The sequence below is a fragment of the Alosa alosa genome, chromosome 1 (genome assembly GCF_017589495.1).
Source record: "Alosa alosa isolate M-15738 ecotype Scorff River chromosome 1, AALO_Geno_1.1, whole genome shotgun sequence".
NCBI classification, from domain to species: domain Eukaryota; kingdom Metazoa; phylum Chordata; class Actinopteri; order Clupeiformes; family Clupeidae; genus Alosa; species Alosa alosa.
In genome coordinates, this window is record NC_063189.1 from 9,330,519 (window position 1) to 9,350,694 (window position 20,176).

The 20,176-nt window shown below is 41.6% G+C and overlaps 1 protein-coding gene across 14 annotated transcripts in view; it reads right to left on the minus strand.

Moving 5' to 3' along the window:
- Positions 1-17,670, minus strand: part of kmt2cb (lysine (K)-specific methyltransferase 2Cb) — a 78,124-nt gene extending 60,454 nt beyond the window's left edge. For all 14 annotated transcript variants that reach the window (XM_048262870.1, XM_048262904.1, XM_048262894.1 and 11 more), the window contains exons 1-5: positions 16,953-17,670; positions 9,253-9,435; positions 4,491-4,579; positions 2,786-2,933; positions 110-313 (exon numbers count right to left, since the gene is read on the minus strand). In XM_048262870.1, the coding sequence (XP_048118827.1) occupies positions 110-313; positions 2,786-2,933; positions 4,491-4,579; positions 9,253-9,434 (623 nt within the window). In that variant the 5' untranslated portion in view covers position 9,435; positions 16,953-17,670. The remainder of the gene's footprint in view (positions 1-109; positions 314-2,785; positions 2,934-4,490; positions 4,580-9,252; positions 9,436-16,952) is intronic.
- Positions 17,671-20,176: the final 2,506 nt, after the last annotated feature.

A 20,176-nucleotide genomic window follows, 5' to 3' on the forward strand; every position in this document is an offset into this window, starting at 1 on the left:
GCTACAGAGGCCATCACAGGCCATTTCACTCCCTCTCCCAGAGCTGACCAATTGCGGCAAACACAACGTGACAGTGCCGCCCGGTCCGAGCCCCGGCCAATCAGCTTACCTCGACAACGCCCTGGGAGCCACGGTTGGCCGAGGGGCCCCGCTGTCCGGGTCACTGCCACCGCTGCCACCACTGCTACCGTCGCCGTCCCTCGTGCTGCCTCCTGATTGGCTACTGGGAGTGGGTGAGGCCTCAAATCTCCTCAGATCCCCCTGACCCAGGAGGCTCCGTCCACCACAGTAACAGAAGGCACAGAGCTGTTCACTGCACAAACAAACAAACAAAAAAAAAACAGAATGGTTATCGATATCAGGCACAGAGTTGTTCACTGCACAAACAAACAAACAAACAAACAAACAAACAAACAGGTTATTAAAGGAACAAGTCAACTTTTTGAGAAATAAGCTTATTTCCTGTGTACCCCAGAGTTAGATAAGAGGATACACACATACCCTTCTCTTCTCTGTGTGTGTGCAACAGCCTAGCCTGACACCGTTAGTTTAGCTTAGCAAAAGTCCCTGGCAGTGGGTTAGACCAGTTACCTGATAGCTAGCCTATAGCTAAAGGGAGCTATGAATAAACAACCAGTTGAGACAGCCAATAAAGTATGACAAACGAGGGCCTCCTCCTGTCCCAATGAGTGTAGCATATCCTGACAGAGCTGTCTAGCCTGGAGATCAATGGGCGACCTTTACAGGACTGGCACCCAGGACAACTCCCAGTGGGCTAACGCAGGCCGACGGCTGAGGGGGCTGTGGAGCTTTTGATGCTTGTTTATGCATTCTGGGTGGATTTCCTGAAGCATCAGGGACCTCTTCCCCAAATTACACCAGCACACATACTTAGGTCTATTGCGCACGCTTGGATGTCAGAGAATGCCCCTCCTAATTAACCTCACTACACTGGTTAATGCTGGAATGCTAAAGCAGTAGGACAGGGTTCTGCATTCCAGCTCTGAAGCCTGCCTCATCTGAAAGCACACAACATTAAACATTACACTGCTTTTCCATGTTCTCAGTACACATACTGGTTGATAATAAAGAGCGATCCACCAATTCATTATGCTGAAACAATGTGCATGTGCAACTCATGTCAGTTTACATGCAATATATCTAAAGTTGGATTCTGTTATTTTGCTGTTATTTTCATATCTGCTCATGTGATAGAACATGGCTATCTAGGGTGTGACTAGCAAACCTTGCTCTGCAATGTCGTTCCACTAATCTTAAAAGTGGTACACTTTTAGTGTTTCGATCAACACAAAGTCAAGACAGGAAACAACCATTGGTTGGAACTGGATTCCAAAGCCAAGGCTGTGGAGCACTGCAGTACACATCCAATCGGCCTGGTTTCTCACACAGCCAAGACTGTATCCCTGTATCTGTAGTCCATGACTCACTGACTATCCTGTGCAAGTAAGGCGACGTTACCAAACCAGTCTGCTGGACAGCGGCGTTCTATTTAGCTTGGTGAACAGAGCTGTTATATTCAGAACTGTCAGGAATATCTGGAGACTATTAGACTTAAACGTTCCACATACTCGACACACCCGACCGGTAGCGCGACAATGTGACGTCACAAAAGCGCCGTAACCATTTATACTCGCGCGTCGTGGTCACGACACTAGTTGCAATATTCTCCTGAACAGAGGTGTCGCTGTTGTGAAAAGATTAACGCTAACTACGTTACACAGCAGAAGAAGCTGAATTAAGAAACACTAGTAGCAGAGAATGTAAACGGGCTCTGCTATTAGCTAGCCTCTGTGATGGTACTTCAGACTTTGGTTGCTACTATTCACAACTACCACCATCATTATCATCTAGTTTCCAAGGTGTGCGCACAGGTAGATAGATAGATGGATATATAGATAGATACTTTAGTCATCCCGAGGGAAATGTTAATAATTTAAACAGTTTAGTTAGCTGGCTAGCTAGCTAGCAGCTGGCTGTTTGTGTAATTTCCTGAAGTGGAAAGAGATTTTGTTCAGGCCTTAATAGATATCCTTTGTTTGAAAATAAATCGTTTCTATTCTTTCCTCTTAATTCCATGTGTTGCAACTCTCGCTGGTAACTTTGTTAACTTATCCAGCAAACTATTAAAAATTCACGACTGTATCAAAACACTGCAACTCTCGCTTGCCCTCGAACTAGTCCATCTTCCTGTTTCCGCGTTGTCGCGCTCGTCTGAAAAAGAGTGGTGCGCTACCTGGCTAAAATACTGGCGCGCAAGCAAGATCTACGTCATTTTGACGTCACGGTGTCGCGCTACCGGTCAGGTGCGTCGAGTATGTAGAAGCCTTAGTCCTCCAGCGCCATCTCTTCAACCAGACTGCACTAGTGCTTGTAGCTCCCCTACTCCTAGTACTGTTAATGTGCTGGCTAACGTTGGTCCACAAAGGCACAAACACACATATTTTCATTCTCTTCACAACCCCTGCAAACCCCTTTACAAATACACACAGAACACACAACAAATTACAATACAAAAGTGTCCTTGTATTATACACACAGAGACATACTGATGCGCACACGTACACACACACATAGCAAACACTCAAACACATACACATGCATGCAAATGCAAACACACACAAACACACATGTACGCGCAAACACACAAACACAGACAAACACACATGTACACACACACATAAACACACACGCGCGCACACACACACACACACACACACACACAGCAGTGACTCAGCAGACTGTCATGACTGAGCGCTTGTCTGACCTGCTTTTGGTGACTCCTGAGGACGAGGCTGATGGTGGCGCTGCTGCCTCCTGTGTCTGGTGGAGGGGGAACGAGGGGCTGTCCTCCCCCTCGCCGTCGCCTGCCACCAACATGGCACTCTCACCCATCTCCTGCTGCTCTTTTGGCTCTGAGGGACAGACAGGGGGGAGCAGGTGCAGTTTAAGACTCAGGTGTCAAAGCCAATGAATCACTACACTACACTACAAGAGGTGTTCCAACCACTGAAAATTCGTAATGTTCCAAGTGACTCAAACCATTTTCTAATTTTCTGAATTCTCCATTCCACTGCCTCCATTCTAACACAGTCCTTCCTTTATGTCAGGGGTCCTACAACACAACCACTTCACACACAAACAACTACAAATGTATCAGATAGATATGATGACTGTTTTTTGTTGTTGTTGTTGAGGGTGGGGGTGTCTAGGTACTTTACATCTAAGCCACCGTTTTGTGGAGGAACACAGAGACCACATGCACACAAGATAAAATGGCGGCCCCAAAATGCTCCTGGAGTGGATGGACATGACTCACTCACGGCCACAACATAATGAGACAACCATTCTATTTCAAGGAAAAAAGGCTTTATGAGAATTAAGAAAGAGTTACATTCTTTTGTATTGAAAAATGTGACAAAATATCACAAATGTAATGCAACAGATTAGACAAAATGTAACAAATAAAGTGCATTTCACTCCACTTCTACTGAGCACCTACTGAGTTTCTATCAAGTCTTCTGTTTCTTCTGTTTTCAGACCCACAGAGAAATAAATAAGATGGTGGGCATAGTGGTGACTTGGGTGAGCTGATATTTCTACTCCAGACACACAGCTGCAACATAATCTGAAGCTCCTAAGGGATTCCCGCCTGACAGTTGTGGACTTCTCACCACTCACTCGATACATCAGTTGGGAGTGGCAACAAAAAAAATGGACACAACTGTTTGTGTGTGAGAGGAGCGGAGAGAGGGGGATTTGAAGAAGCCTTCAGAGCGCATTACCAAGCCCACTCGCTCCAACTCGACCTAAAATCACATTGCCAAGAGCAATGCAGGAAGTGAGAGAGAGAGAGAGAGAGAGAGAGAGAGAGAGAGGGGGCTGGGGACAGCCTCGTGGCTAAAGTTAAAACCTTTCAATTACACCTCACAAGAGGGGCCAGGTGGAGTGTGGGACATGGAAAGCAGAGGAACCCTCATCAGCTCGTACTCCTGCTGCTCTACGCACTGCCAGACTCACTAAAGCCTCTCTCTCACCCTGACCGTGGAGGCTGTGAGAGCGAGACATGGCAGCCACTCACTCACACCAGCACCCATTATCTGGGAGAGCTCCACACGCACAACGCTCCAGCAGCCTGAGAGGTAGAGGAGGATGTGGAGGGAGGGAGAGAGGAGAGAGAGAGAGGAGATATGGAGGGGGAGAGAGAGAGAGAGCGAAAGAGAAATGGAAAGAGGGAAAGAGGAAAAGAGATAGAGAGAGAGAGAGAGAGAGAGAGATAGGAGGGGAGAGATAGGAGGGGAGAGAAAGAGAGAGAGAGAGAAAGAGCGAAAGAGAAATGGAAAGAGGGAAAGAGGAAAAGAGAGGGAGAGATAGAGAGAGAGAGAGATAGGAGGGGAGAGAAAGAGAGACAGGGAGGAGGGGTAGCACTAAGGAGGTAGGAGGAGATGAGGGGGGGGAGGGGGGTGGCTCACCTATCTCCTGACTGGCTGTGAGCTCAGCCAACTCTGCGGTCTCCACCACCTCCTCATCCTCCAACAGTGCCCTGCCACGGCTTCGACTCCTGAGAGAGAAAAAGAGAGGGTGGGGCAGAGAGAGGAAGGAAGAGAGAGCATGAATGAAAGAATGTGTGAATGAGTGATAATGAGAGAAAGACAAAGGAAAAGGAAAGAGAGAGAGATAAGAGCAAGGGGAGAAAGAGAGGGGAGAGTGGTAGAAAAAGACAGAGTGGGGAAGGCAGTGGGGAGGGAGACAGAGAGAGATAAGGGAAAACAAATTATTGTCTGGACAATGCTCGATAGCTCAATGGGGAGCTGATCATGAATCAGTTGCATACAGTCACAGCTGTCACTGGGTCTTAATGGGGAGCTGATCATGAATCAGTTGCATACAGTCACAGCTGTCACTGGGTCTTAATGGGGAGCTGATCATGAATCAGTTGCATAGTCACAGCTGTCACTGGGTCTTAATGGCCAGTGATGGGCTGGGCTGGGCTAACCCCAGCAGGACGGCTGGATAGATGTGTGTGTGTGACGCTATACGGCTCATGAAGAAGACTGGTGTGAGGTCTTTGATTGCACATACACACATACTCTCACATAGTAAAATGTGCAGTGGTCTCTTATTTTTTTCCAGAGCTGTATATATAGACAGACAGATAGACACACACACACACACACACACACACACACACACACTCACAAACAGAGCTTATCACCATTACACCAATACACAATTGTGCTCAACAGTCAAAGGTGCATGCATTTTGAACTGCCCTCAGTGCACGTTACTGTAATAGTGTTTAATAATTTAATCAGATCATCATTTGAAGTAAATCACCTTCAGAACAAGACTTTGGAGTGTTGTGTAGGATGGGAACTTGAAAAAAGCTTGCTTCATCAAGCTGTTTTCAATAAAGACAATTAGGCACATCTATCCTTTAAAACTGGGCCGGCTCTAAAGACAGGAAATCATCTCAACACAATCTCATTGCTTAACAACTCAGTTTGAAAACATCACACGCTTCTGTACTTTATTTTGTCTAGTTTCTGTTTAAATTGATTTCTCACACACAGCAACACCTATTGTAGGGAAAAATAGAAGGCTAAATATCTTAAGATCTACAAGTACGATATGACATCAAGTTCAGAAGTTGATTGAGGCCACTGGACTGGGTCTCTTTTTAGCGCTGTTTCACTCCAAAGCCCTCATGCCATCATTGAAACAAACCAGAGATATGAAAGCTGGATCCACTAACCACTGCTTTCGACAATTCTGACCCATCAACTGAGCAGACAGCCTGGATAACTGCTAAAGCGCATCTCTAGTCACGCATAGTAAACTGTAGGGGTTAAACCATACTGCTAAGATGCCTCTGAAGCACACCTGGCCCTGAGCTGACTGCACACTGTCTGGTGTGTGTGTGTGTGTGTGTGTGTGTGTGTGCTGAGAGGGTTAAGGGGAGGGCTCTGCTTGGCTGGCTGGCTAACGGTGGGCCTGCCACTGCTATGGGTTTATTTTGATTTGTGATCTCTGGCTCGGTCGGGAGGAGCGCAGCGCCGACTCAAATGTCCACCTCCCACCGTGCTGCCTCGCGGCCTTCTCACATGGACGCCTCGTTCTCTCTCCCGCTGCTGCTCACCCCCCTATTTTCCCCCCACTCATTCAGCAGAGCAATGCTTTTCTCAGTGACTGACCACCAGCCAAGAGAGGGAAGAGAAGAGCTCGGAGGACAGCGCCCCTCCATGCCTATCGTCTACATCTCCCTCTCTACTGCCCTGCACTGTGCGTCTGCAGCCGAGCTGCTAACCAGTCGACACCTGCATCTGCAAAGTACACAACAGCACGCACGAGCAGTCAGTGTGTGTGATGCACGTGATGTGCGATGGCTGTTAGCATGATGGCCAAATCATTTCCTCTGTGAGGCTGGAGAACAGAGCAGTGCAGAGAAACACGGAGCCTGACTCTGAATAACTTCAAAACTCCAAGCTTTTTAAAGGATATTCGACCACCTATCCGCACATTAAAACACACACATGGTGGCACTTGTGCAGAGTAAAAATAAAATAAAATAAATATATATATATACATAATATATATGTATGTGTGTGTGTGTGTGTGTGTCAGGAGGTCAGGAATCCCACTAGGCAACTCCCCAACCAATATCATAGTATCACTTCATCAAGGTGATAATTGTCAGGGACACAAATTAAACAAATTCCACAGTAAGCCTGCTAAGTGGAGAGAGTAAACTTGAGGCGGGCGAGAGCAACCAGACCTCTGGGGGGTATGATGGGCGGGGAGAGAAGGAGGGGTAATTATCAATGCCACTAGAGAGAGAAATCACAATCTGCCTGATGCCTGCCAACCCCTCCCTCCAAATGACTTCCTCCACCAGATAACCAACATGGCCCAGCCCTCAAAAATGGGGGCAAACTCCTGTAATCAGAGCTGAAAAAAACTCTAGCACGAGAATACATATCCCAACTGTACTTCAACATCTCAAAAGTAAGTAAACAATACCTTCACAAGCAAAGTGACTGAAATAGCTCAGTCATTTTTATTGTCTAATACCCAGCATCTCTGATTAGGAAATTTGCAAAGAGAATACATAGGCCTATACTTCCTGTTTAAACCCTCTGACATCATCTCCCATGAGACAGCACATGTAGAACCCCTTACTGCCAGACCTTCACAGTCCAAGTACAGTGTAGAGATTCAGTTCAGTCACCACAAACACCAACAGCACTAGAGGACCACCCTCTATGAGGAAAAATAACATTCATATCAAAGACAGGTTATTGTCCAATGCACTGCAAAAGCCTGAGATGTAATTTCAGAAAAGTCCCACAAACCAAAATGATAATTACTTTGCAAAGAGAACATTTTGCTCTGAATTGAGTATTCAACAGCTACAAAACATGCTGCTGTTAGAAGTGGTCCTGTGATGGTTGGTAGTAGACAGTGGATTAAAAATGCATAACTCCTCTCAGACAATCTCTTGTCACGTCTGGATAGAGGGTTGGCAGCATTTGGCTCTATATTGAAGTATACTCACACTAGCAGCCACCTGAATAGAGGGTTGGCACATTAAGGCTCTATATTAAGGTACATCCAGCCGTCTGAATGGAGGGTTGGTGGCAATAGGTTCAATATTGAGGGATACAACCAAACAGCTCATTCTCTGTGCAACAAAGCTTTGAAATGCTATACCCATTCTCTGAATTTCTGTGTAACAAAGCTTTGAACTGTAAAAGGTATGCTGTAAACTGTCTATTTCTTCACCTCAAAGCCTAATTTTATTCCAATACCTGCTGTGACATGTTTTCAGACCACTACAGATCATTACAACTATATTTGTAGCATTAACACACTACCAGGCTATCGTTGTTACAAACTGTGTAATCTACCTAAATGCATTTTATAGACATTAAGAAACAACCAACAGGGTTTGTAGTTGTTGTTGCAATTACACATATTCCTTTTTTTAAATAAAAATTCAAAGAAGCAAACCCTCTTGGCTATTGCTAATAGAGAGATTCAGTCAATCCTTAGCAGAACAAAACCTTTCAGGTTGTTGTTGGGCACCCAACCCCCAACCCCGGTGCACTAGAACTTATCCCCATGATCCCACCATAGAGGGAAGGAAAAAAAACTGTTGTGATACGTAGTTCCCAGTCTGAGGGGGAGTTCCAAAACATGGCACTGGAGTAGATGGAATGGCTCTCCACACACCAATCTCACATCAACCAATTTAACCCTCAAATCATCTTGTGCGAGAGAGAAAGAGAGCGTGTGTGTGTGTGTGTATGTGTGTGTGTATATGTGTGTGTGTTTGTGTGTGTGTGTGTATTGAGCAGGCAGTACAGTTTTTGTTCAAATCCAATACCTTAAATCATGCATTCAGCACTCATAACACAGAAAAACAGCCTTCCAGTAGCCTTCCAAACCACGTCTGACCCAGACCATTATGAAAACCATCTCATAACAACAACAAAAACATCTAGGATCTAATTTACAACAAAGTGCAATTTATCATTCTTCATGCTTTATCTAGCCATGTTATGAGAAACACAGCAATGCATGCATCATATCTATGACCCACAGTTGGGATGGGATTTAACCCCTTCCAAATTCCTCCAGGAGATATATTATATAAAGCTGATACCGAACCTGGTAGGGTTGAGAGGCTATGCAAAGTGAGGACACACACCTGAACTTTTCATGGTTCCTACCAGGGTTGTGCACAATTCAAATTACAATTCTGCTTCCTGTTTGCTACATAAATTAAAATGCAAGTGAAATTCAAGAATTTAATTGGAATTTAAGAGCCAGTTTCAATTCGATACTGTTTTTTTGCACAAGTCTGGTTCCTACACAAACAACTCCCATCTCACCCTCTCTTTGTCACTACGTATGCTGCATATAGTTTAATCCCTTTGAGTCAGATCTTAGCAGTATGCAAATCTACAATTAGCAAACTCTTCCTATGACACTCATATAGCCCTAGAGACATGAAGGGAGGCAGAGACTCAATTGATTTGGACACAATTGGCAATAATGTCCCATTTAGTATGTAGCAGTAACAACACTGTTTTGTATCTAAATAATATAAAAAATGCATGTGAAGCATCAAAAAGTGGTTATAACCCCCTTTCTAAATGAAAAGCAAATGTTTCAAATGTTGCCCAATACCAACACATTTTTGGATTTTGGTAAAGCAGAGGTTAAATGTACTTTTTTGGGGGCTTGGTCGCAGGGCCAGGCAGGGGGGCTGCGGACACTGCATCTTTCCGAGGACGTCCCCGAGGGCGTCTGTCAGTGGGGGCAGGACTTCCTGTAGGCGTGGCCCCTGTGCTGCCAGGAGGCGGAGGCGGTCCTTTGTCAGAGGTGTCCAGACTCTTATCCTCTGATGACATTCTGAGAGAGAAAAAGACCGAGCTGTATTTCAAACGTCACACAAACAACAAACTTGAAATGTCAAGATAATCTGAACTTATATACACTGAATGCTATACCCATTTTTTTGAATTTCTGTGTAAAACAGACATTAAAAATGGCAAATATTGTGCAGTTTCAGATTTCAGCTCTTCTCCACATTATTTTCTGATTATGTAACTACTAATGCTTTTGATGTCTTTACATGCAGAGGGCTAAGGGCTACCTATCAACAAGTTACAATTTACAAACAACAGTTTAAACAAGGCACTGTCTTACTTTAAGCAACACTTTATCAATCATGTTATCAATTAAGCACTGATGTCAAATGTCATAATGATGTTTTTTTTTTAAATAAACTTAAAGCTGTCAACTGTGGGGGGTACACTGTCAGGTGTTATTTAGACTGTTCAAATTTTTGTAATTTTGCCTCTGTGCACCACCACAATGGATCTGAAACAAAACAATTGAGATGGGCTTAAAGTGTAGACTTTCAGTTTTAACATTGTCATACCATTTTTGAGGCTCAAAAGTAATTTGACAAATACCTATATTTATAATGATTATATTAATATTTGAAGGAAAATCCTCTGCAATCAGTGATTGCTGTAAAGGTCTGGCAAAGCATATTGTGAAGGGCAACTCGGCATTTGGTGATGTTTACTGATGGGTTCCAGAATTCAGGCAGTCTCCTTCAATGGTTCCTTATTTGTGGGTCTTTCAGCCTTCAGATTTGTCTAGTGAAAAGCATGCTCAATTGGGTTGAGGCCTGGTGACTGACTTGGATATTGAAGAATATTCCATCCTGGGTTACTTTTGCAGTATTTTTTGGACATTATCCATCTGCACCGTGAAGCACTCGCCAATCAGTTTTGCTGCATTTGACATTTGATTTTAGCCCTATACACATGTATGAACTTTGTAACTCTTTCAAATCTGTTGTGAAATGCTGTGAATGAATATATACAGTGTTTCCCATACATTGACTTACTTGTGCATCCTACCACAATATCAACATTGACCACCACACAATTATATTCCAGGTCGTGCTAAATTGTGCTTAAATCTGGTTAGCATCATAACCATGCTGTGCTAATTTGTTAAACACTGTGGCATTCAAGTTAATTCTACAAACTAACCACCACAAATGGAATTCAATTCTGTCATTCTGTCAACACTGACATACATACATATGTGAATGATTGCCATCCCCACAGATGAGGAGATATGCTTTGCATCATAAACCATTCCTTTAAATCACCATACTTCTTTCTTCCCATGATTTTGGGATAACTTAACTTTAAAATGGTATCTGTTCAAAAAATCTTGCTCCTTGTTTTCCAGAAAAGCCTAATCTGACCTCACTGTTCTTGATTGATGCTAGTGGACTGCATCTTGTTGTAAACCTTCTGTATTTGTATTCATGCGTTGCAGGCACCTCTTGATTGTAGACATTGAGAATGATGCATCTACCTCCTACCAAGGAAAGAATTCTGCCCTCATGGACCTTAGTCCTCCGAGGTCCTCCATACCTTTTGGTGTTGCTGAGCTAACCAGTGCATTCTTTCTTTTTAAGAATGTATCAAATTGTTCATTTGGTTGCTCCTAAGGTTCCTGTTATTATAGATTTTTTTTTTTTTTCTCCAGCCTAGTTGTGGCATCCTTCACTAGCATAAGCACCTCTTTGAACCGCATATTGAGATTGAATGCAAACATTTGGAATGAACTCCGGACCTTTTCTCTGAAAAAGGTTGTATCAGCGATAGCGGGGATCCGTCCCTTCTGTTGATGTTCAAACAAAACAGAGAGCTAGCTCGCTACTCCCTCCCCCTCCCTCCTGTACAATTAAAACTCCTAAACGCGCATCTCGTCCATTATTTGTTGAAACACTTTGTTTTGCCTTTGAGTGGGTTGCCAACCCTTGTTGATAGCAATTGTTTTTGTGTACAGATCTCGGAGCCTAGGCTGCCTACAGAGACACGTTTTTTCGACGGTCTGCTTATGGGTCAGACAGCTAGTGGATCGTTAGGAAAGATAAGATGAATGTGACCATTTATGTTTGGGCCTTTTCTGGGCCTGAAATCGCTGATACAACCTTTAATTAATCATGAAATAACGAGAAGACAGACAGCTATGAAGATGTGTGTAACTCAATTGTCCAATTCATTTTGAGCATCAAAAATGGTGTGGCAATGTATACAAATTTCTGTATTTCAATAAACGGTTAATAAGATAATTTTCTTCAACCCCTTGAATTGAAGCTGAAAATCAAGACTTCAAGCACATCTTAATTGCTTCATTTCAGAAGTAGTGGTAGTGCACAGAGGCCAATTACAAAAGTTATGTTGCCGTCCAAATAGTCCTGACTGTAAATCATGGCTTTCCTCTGCACTTCATCCCAAGTTCTACACCAAAAGCATGGGCATGACTAATGCTTCAAGGCCATTTGTATTTTATCTGCAGGTTCACCTATCACACAGAGTTCATTAGCATGGTCTCTCCCAAAAGTCTGAAAGATTCCATTTGGTAAGAAGCTATAAGAATATGATAGCAAAAAACAAACTGACTTCAGAGCTCCCTCGCTTCAGAGCTTGCTTATCGAAAAGAGTGAATCTTACACCTGCCAGCAAAATATGGTATGGTTAACCTGGCCACAACTTCAGAACACAAATAGTTCCAACAATACTGAGTAGCAAAAAAAAAAGTTGAATATGTTAATGTGTGTTACAATTATGAGGGGGTCCTTGGACCTATTTCTCCCTATGAAGGGTCCCTGTCCCAAGAGATTTGAGAACCCCTGCACATAGAGATTCAAAATGCACCTGTAACCTAACTAAACATAAACTCTGATTTCTGATACTTTGCCGTTTTGCCAGGATATACCCTATAGTGTAATATATGTGTATAGATGTTTTATCATTATTAAGTAGTCGCCATGATCCTGGAAATAAGAGGAAATATAAGGGTTTCTCCATTTTCTCAACTCTAAATACTACAATAACTTTGTAAAACACATTTAGGTTCACTCTTAAAATGAATGTGCTAGAAACAACACAAACTGTGTTCTCCCTGTCTGAACATAGAGATGTGTTAAAAACAACACAAGATGTTATTATAGTACTTCTACTAATAAAAATGAATGTCAATGTATAACCATGGTGGATTGTTTGCAATTTGTTTTGAATTGTATAGTAATTTCAAATCAACACAAACTGTGTTGTCTCCATCTGGACATGGAGATGTGTTAAAGACAACACAAGTTGTGTTATTTTCAACACATTTGTTTTAATGGTGTTGATATTCTATAGAAAAGTGAAAGGGAGGAAAATTGTGACTTTTTTCCTAGCACTGTGTCCTGCAGTCTGACATTGCAAGATGACAATGTCTTGATATATTCACTTTTTAAAGTGACAAAATGCATACCTGAGACATATGCAGAGACCAGGCCCAATTGCATTGTTCTTGTCAACGGTCTATGCAGCCTAATGTCAGCACCTTACCGGACCACAGAACAAACTTTGAACTGGTCAGGCCCATAAGCAAACTCATTTCATCAAACAAAGATCACACCGCATGAAGAATATCTTACTTTAGGCTATATTTTACAGAGTTACAAAGTATGATTGCGTGCCACCAAGAGAGCGTGTAGGGAGCTGCAGTATGTTAACTTTTCAAAATTACCTATAATTTCTCAGGAACCAATATAAGTAGAAAAGGCTCATCCTGCCAAACTTTCATCTTTAATGACAATTAATACAATTCAGAGTGGCAGTCAAACAAGGAACAGCACATGGCTACACTGACTCCTGTAAGAAATGTGTAACTGTACAAATCGAATGCCTTTTCATAACGGGTTCTCATGGAGACAAGTGAAAGAAGCAAGTAGTGCAACAGCTTTCTCCCCACAAAATAGCAAAGATGATGATTATATGAATGACAGCAGTGTAGGGTAGTAGTCCTAAATCTCTCTCTTTCTTTGATCCAGTCTAATCGACTCATCACCACTCCATAACACCTATATGAAGGATTTACACTTGATCACTGGATTGGAGGGTAATTGACATTGCCATGCCATTTACTTCTCTATATGTTATGAATAAGATTCAAAATGTGACAGGAGATTCTGGAAGGGAAACAGAAGGGCTGCAAATTTGTTGTTAAACAGTACATCTTACTCTATGACTTCATACTTTTATTGTTAAATATAGCCATTTGGATATGCATAGAATTGAACTGATAGAAGGCAACCCTACTCTCCAGGAATGTTAATGTTTTACACTACCTCTCTAAGAGGACACCTTGGACAGCTAATGTAAATAGTAAATGGGAGGGACTAACCCAAACAATAAATGGGGGGCACAGTGAAGTTCACAGCCGACATGTTCTCTAAACAACAAACAGGTTGTAAAGTTCTGGTTTAATGGTTGATATTGAGCACCCCACAAAATAAACCTTTTTAAGTTGTAACTGTGGTGCATCAAGTAACACTTGGGGTGTAACGGTTCACAAAAATCACAGTTCGATATGTGCTTTGGTGAATATGTGTACCTTTACACCACTAAGTCATACAGTACTTTCTTTGAAGGAAAATTGCTGCGTCACGCTCATGTAGGTACAGTATGTCTAACTGCCTTTCTAGAGCAACTTGAATCCCTGGGACTGTTGCTGCTGCTTGCTTCTCCTGTCTTTCATTCTCCTTTGTTCACCAATCCTGCTAAAGGAGTCCACCCCTCAATGGATGGAGAAGCCCACTGGGTAGAGCTCTCCTCCATTTTGTTGTTCTACAGGACTACCAGGGCTCATGATAACAACGACTACAATGGAAAGGGAAGAAATTCATTTGTGATTCCATGGGAGAAGGTAGGCTCCTGCCATTAAGGCATGCCTCTGTAAAGCTCGTCTACCAACCTGTTCTCTCAGCTGACCAGGCATGCTGCCAATGGGATGCTGCCTTTCTGGAAATTACAGGATCCCCAACTAGGCTGTCTCTTGCCTTGGGTAAACAATTAGGCCTCATGATCGGTTTAGCTTACCACATCCATGAGTGAACAAGAGTGGTGAATTGATTGACACTGTCAATCAGCTTGGGAACTACTCAAGCCCAATCTAATGGTCACCAAAGCTGGATCATTATGCAACTTGGTTATAGCCTATGCCAAAACATATGATTTATAGGCCTATCAAGACTACTTATTTTCTGTTGTTATACAGGCAATGGATATAGTCTGTCAGTAGCTGTTCTTAAAACAACAATTCATTTATCCTAGAAATACTACAATGTAATATTCAGTGCTGTATTAAAGAAAATGTCACATGGTTGAAATGTTGAGCTTGCAGTGTTCCCATGGAAACCAGCATAATAGCACTGGCTGTAAATTAAACTGCTGGCTGGATGTGCTATTGAAAATTGTGTTTACAGAAGTTTCAGTATATTGCTGAAACAGGGTCAACTCATTAAAGACCAGTATAATGGCGGACAGAGGTATATTTCCTATTAACCACATTATCACTAATTTAAGCTACAGAAGTAATTAAAAAAGCTATTTCCAGGTAACCACATAAAAGAACCCTGTTCACCTCATAAGCCTGAGTAGTCATGAGACAAATGCCTGATGATGAAAGTAATTAAGTACTAAATCACAATGAGTTGGGTTACCTTATTTCCACCCATGTGCCAACCAACATTTCCTACTTTTACTCCAATGCCTACATTTAGTATATAGGTGTTTTCCAAATAACGCCGTTGTATGACCCTTGTTAAAGGGTGTGCATATAACCTACTACCTTCATATCTCGAGAAACATGCTCTGCCATTCAAAGATACAAACAGTTGAACTTATAACTGTGGGTGAGAAACTCTTAAGAACAATAATCTGATGCTAGCCTAAATCATTCAGTAAATTGTTCTATCGGTTGGTTTCAGCAGTAATTTTGATAGAAAGCAAAGCACACCAACACTGGAAAGCTTCTCTAATCAAACTACATTTCGCTTTCTTTACCAGGACCAAATTACAGGCCAATACATATATTTCAAACAAGTGGCACATAATGTAGCATACTAGGTATTTCACTGACATAGCCTAGTAGTAGTGTGCCATGACACTCATACAACTAGTCATGAAAACAATTTTCATACTTACATTAATTTAAAGCTCTGTAACCTTTTACAAGTTTGATGCAGGTTTAGTGCCTATGCTATTCATAGTATTAAAAGGCATTTTAGGTCAATGTGATGCTGGCAAACTGGAAAACTGTATTCAGTAAGCACAACTACCTTCACAACATGGACAATTCATTCATTTAACTTCACCAATCGAATGATAATGCCACTCAGAGTCTCCAATCCAACATGCATAACATCTATATTGTAGGCCTATAAGCTACATAGTAACAACACATAGATTATGTTAGATTGTTTGAGCATGGACGATTATGACCCAATCATAAGGAAAGATGAAACGCCTAAACAAGAAAGATCTATCAGGCATAAGCTGTTTCATACCAGTTAATAAAATGTGAGATATATTCAACACACTTAAATGTGATGTAGAGAGCTTACTATTTTCCAGGACATGTGTGGCAACAATTGGCATCTTTTGTTAAACAAGACAGCACAAAGACAGGGATGGATTCACTTGGAGAGCATGTGCAAGCCTGCTTTTGCCTTTGTTCACTTTTCCCAAAGTGATGTAAGAACCCATGCTGCCTCTCTGTTCGGAAAAAAGATGTATTTCTAACCAAAACATTAGGCCTACACAAAACAGACAAAAACAGTCTACTGAATAACTCGATTTTGCCGTTGTCCAGAAGTCATTGTTTCGACTTCAAAAACTGCCTTAGCCTAATTCTAAACTTCGCAAGCCTAAAAGTACCCTATAGCTTCACGCAAAAGCGAACAAGTCATGCGTAATCACTGCAGTGAGCAAGACATATAGCTTTCAACATATAGAAACAGGTTTATTTCTCCAAATATAAGTCTACAAGAAGAAATTGTGCTCTTTGTTCGGTGCGGTGGGCGCTGACTTATACTGTTAATGACTTGTAGTCTTGTTTAGCTTATGTCATCCATTAAAAGTAAGAAACATGTCACCGTAAATAATGTTGGTTTGTCTGGAGTCAATTCTAGCTTGCAAATTATATCATTAGGCCTATATCATGCTACCTCAGAAGGGAGAAAAATAACGTTCTCCATGTGGCCAGAGATCAGCATGGGAGGCAAATACTGGGTGTTAAAACTGAAAACAGAGATGCCCACAGTCTATATGCATCAACTAGCATTCAATTTTTAAAAAAATAACACGCAAAATATTTGCCGTAAGAGCCGTCTATGATTACGAGGGCGACAGAATAAAAACTGACCGATGACGTGTGAGACTGGTAGGGAAACGCTATGCAGCGGTGGCGGCATAAAAAAGCGCTTGCCACAGACACGTAGGATTGGGTTGCTGGGAGAGAAATACATGGGAAATATATAGACCGTTAAAACTATGTCAACTTACCTTTCCAACCCTATCAGTTTTGAATTATTTCCCTCATGACCATGAATGTCATATGTGACATGCAGTACTTTGTTTAGTTTTCGATGGCTTGGGGGTTGGGGCAAGACCACTGCTATCCAGTGAAAGAATAAGGAGCGGGTAGCCGATGCAGTGGGCTATGCAAATCGAGGTTTTTCAGCTGTACTCCAACTAACGTAGAAAATCCAGGAGAGGACAATATATTTCAAATAATATCCAACGGCGAAGCCCACTCCGTCCCCCCTAAATTTCCAAAGACCACTTTCCTTTATCCTCTTCATCCCACATCGCTGAACACAAACGGTCTTGTAACGGCAGTATTTTACTCATCCATAAAGGCTCCAGTAGATAAAAAACACGGCAGCCAGTCGAAACTAAAATCCTCCGATAAATCCCAAATGCAAAAAAGAATGCCCGGACACAAAACTGAATACAGGAACGAGCGAAATTGTACCAACATTCGATTAGCTAGCCAGCTTGCTATCCAAATGATTCCCCTCAGCCTTGGAGCAAGCTAGCTACAATTCCCCGTAAAAATTAGTTTCAAGAAAATCGCCCGAATTAGAGCACTGGATGAAAAAACAAACCATTAAACCCCATACTTTGAATCAATTATACAATTACACTATTTTGCAAGAGCATAAGTGGGATACTTTGTTCCCATATAAATACAAATATTAAAGTTGTTGCCCACTCTCCACGGTAGCCATGTTTGAGTATGACCAAATTACGACTCAAAGCGCTTCATCTCTGGCAAATAGTACCTAACAAACACCGCACACCACCTATAACGTGTGACTACATATCAGTGAATTAAGTATCAGTGTGCAATGATCTATACAAATAAGGTAATTCGTAAACACAAATATTTGTGTTTTCATCTAATTTGTCTAATTGGAAATCACTCAGTGACCCTGCGGAGGGATATTTTGGAGCACTCAGCAGGTGAGGCGACGTTTTTCTAGGATACTTACAAAATATGGTTCGGAGTAATACTGGACCGGACCGGACCATATGGGACAGGACTAAAGGCTAAATTATGCGACCTTTTAGGTCAAGACACATCCGAATGCAATGTCGAATTATACAGATATTCAGTTATTGAATAGTCACAGGGACACAATACACAGAAGGCCCTCAATTGAATCGGGCTACTGTGCTACTGTGAAGTTCAATTTAGATAGCCTACCGCCTCAGCAGCTAGCCTTTTTAGCCTTGTAGAAAAATGTTGAAATGTATCTTCTGTAGTTTATGTTAGATGCATTTGGCCACTCATGAATAACATTTATTTGTTATGTAGGCCTATATGAAAAATAACAACAACAGCAGTTAACAAAAACTGACACAGAGTTCAAGAAACTGATAGAATTATCATGATGAGGAGAATGGAGCCTGATGAGGCAACAGAATAACCAAAAAACTGAAATTCAAATGTAGGCCTATTAAGCTTATTTCATTCATCCCAGGGTAATGGCTCCTGTAGGCTAGGCCTAGCCTATGAGCACCCAGATAATCCTAACAGGCTTGATTCAACATGATTGTAGGCTAAATCTAGGCCTATGCTGTCAGATGTGATCAGAACTCAAAAAGTAAAAATTTCCAGGTTCATCCCATTTTTTTAACACTCAGATATCAAATGAAATTAAATAAAGCAATATCAAAGGCTGGAATTAAATTTGGCAATACCAAGGGCCACTTGCCAGATTTCACTTGTGCAGAATACATCAGCGTCCGACTTTTTAATCCGGCAGCCAAATGCCATAATTTAGGTGAACCTGGTTTTGTGGGTTAAAGTTTTTTTTTTTTGCTGTTTCTTGTTGCCAAGGGGTAACTCAATAAGAGTAGAGAGGGTGCCCGGTGATATCCCTTGAGCAATTCTCGATATTCAGCCTTTCTTGTTCAATGTGTTGGCGAGGCACTGCAGGTGAATAGGGTAAAAAAAATAACTAGCAGATATCACTATGAAACTTCCCCAGTTGGTTACTTACATTAATATGAAAAAAAAAAATTATTGCAAGTTTTCTGTAATTTAATGTTCAAATATGCAAATTAGGCATGATCTAATTAAATATGTGCTGATTTGCATAAACTTTAAAAAAGCTAAATCTGAACATTGGATAAAGCCAGGTTCAAAATCACTTTATCATTGTGTTGACATATTAGATGAAAAGTCTTTGACACAGGGAATTATGGATATCTCTTTTTGTTATTCAGTCAATCAGAAAATACTGCCAGTAGCCTTAAAAAACAATATTTTCGCCATGGAATAAAATTTCATAAATCAGGCTAGGAATAATATATCAACAAACCCCTCAGTAAAAGCCATCTGAATATGGTTAGGTATAAGACTGGAAAGTTTGGTATATGTAAGTGCTTCTGAAGTGCAGATTTCATTCTCAAAGTGGGAGAGGAAACTCATCCAAGTGCTAGCATCTGTCACTAGCACGTCTCTTAAGGTGTTGGGAGGGAGGTTTACTTACTACACAGCTATGCAACTGACTACTGTTAGCCTGCACTGCCCTCTTTTAGCTGATGTATTTTAGCTCTATACTACTGTTCTAGTTTCCATAAAATATAAATTTATTTTGTATTTTTTACCGCAGCAGTAGTCTATGCTCAGAGCCTAACCTCATCATTCGAGGTTCAATCGAGATCAAGTATTGATCTATAGACCTGCATTAAAATACTAAGGCCTAATAATACACACAGGTCAGTCTGACTAATTAAAAAAAAAAAATATTTAAAAAAATTGCAGGCTTGATTTTTGATTTCACTCGACTGAAATATTTAAATTCCCATCCCTAGTTGACATAGTATATATACTTGGATATTAAAGTGAGAGTTTTTAGTTTGGTACAGAGTTCACAGTCATGGAGCCTGAAACCGAGGAATGCTGAAAGTTGGAAATTCAACTGCCATTTGAAGAAGGATTCATTGATTCGTTACTGAGCCCAACCAGTCTATCAGAAAATGTTTAACTTGCACCAGACTCCATTTTGGAGATGATCAGATGTGGCTGTACTGTAAGAGTGAAACCCCTTGTAGCTCTAAGATGCAGTTTCCGGGTTAATGGTATGCCCTGCACAATGTTCTGTGCATGTTTTAAGGTACTGTAGGATGTTCAAGAACAAATGAGCAAGAACTGCTCAAAACTAATACTAGAGGAAATGTGTACATATTCCGAATTATTACAGGAGATATCTGAA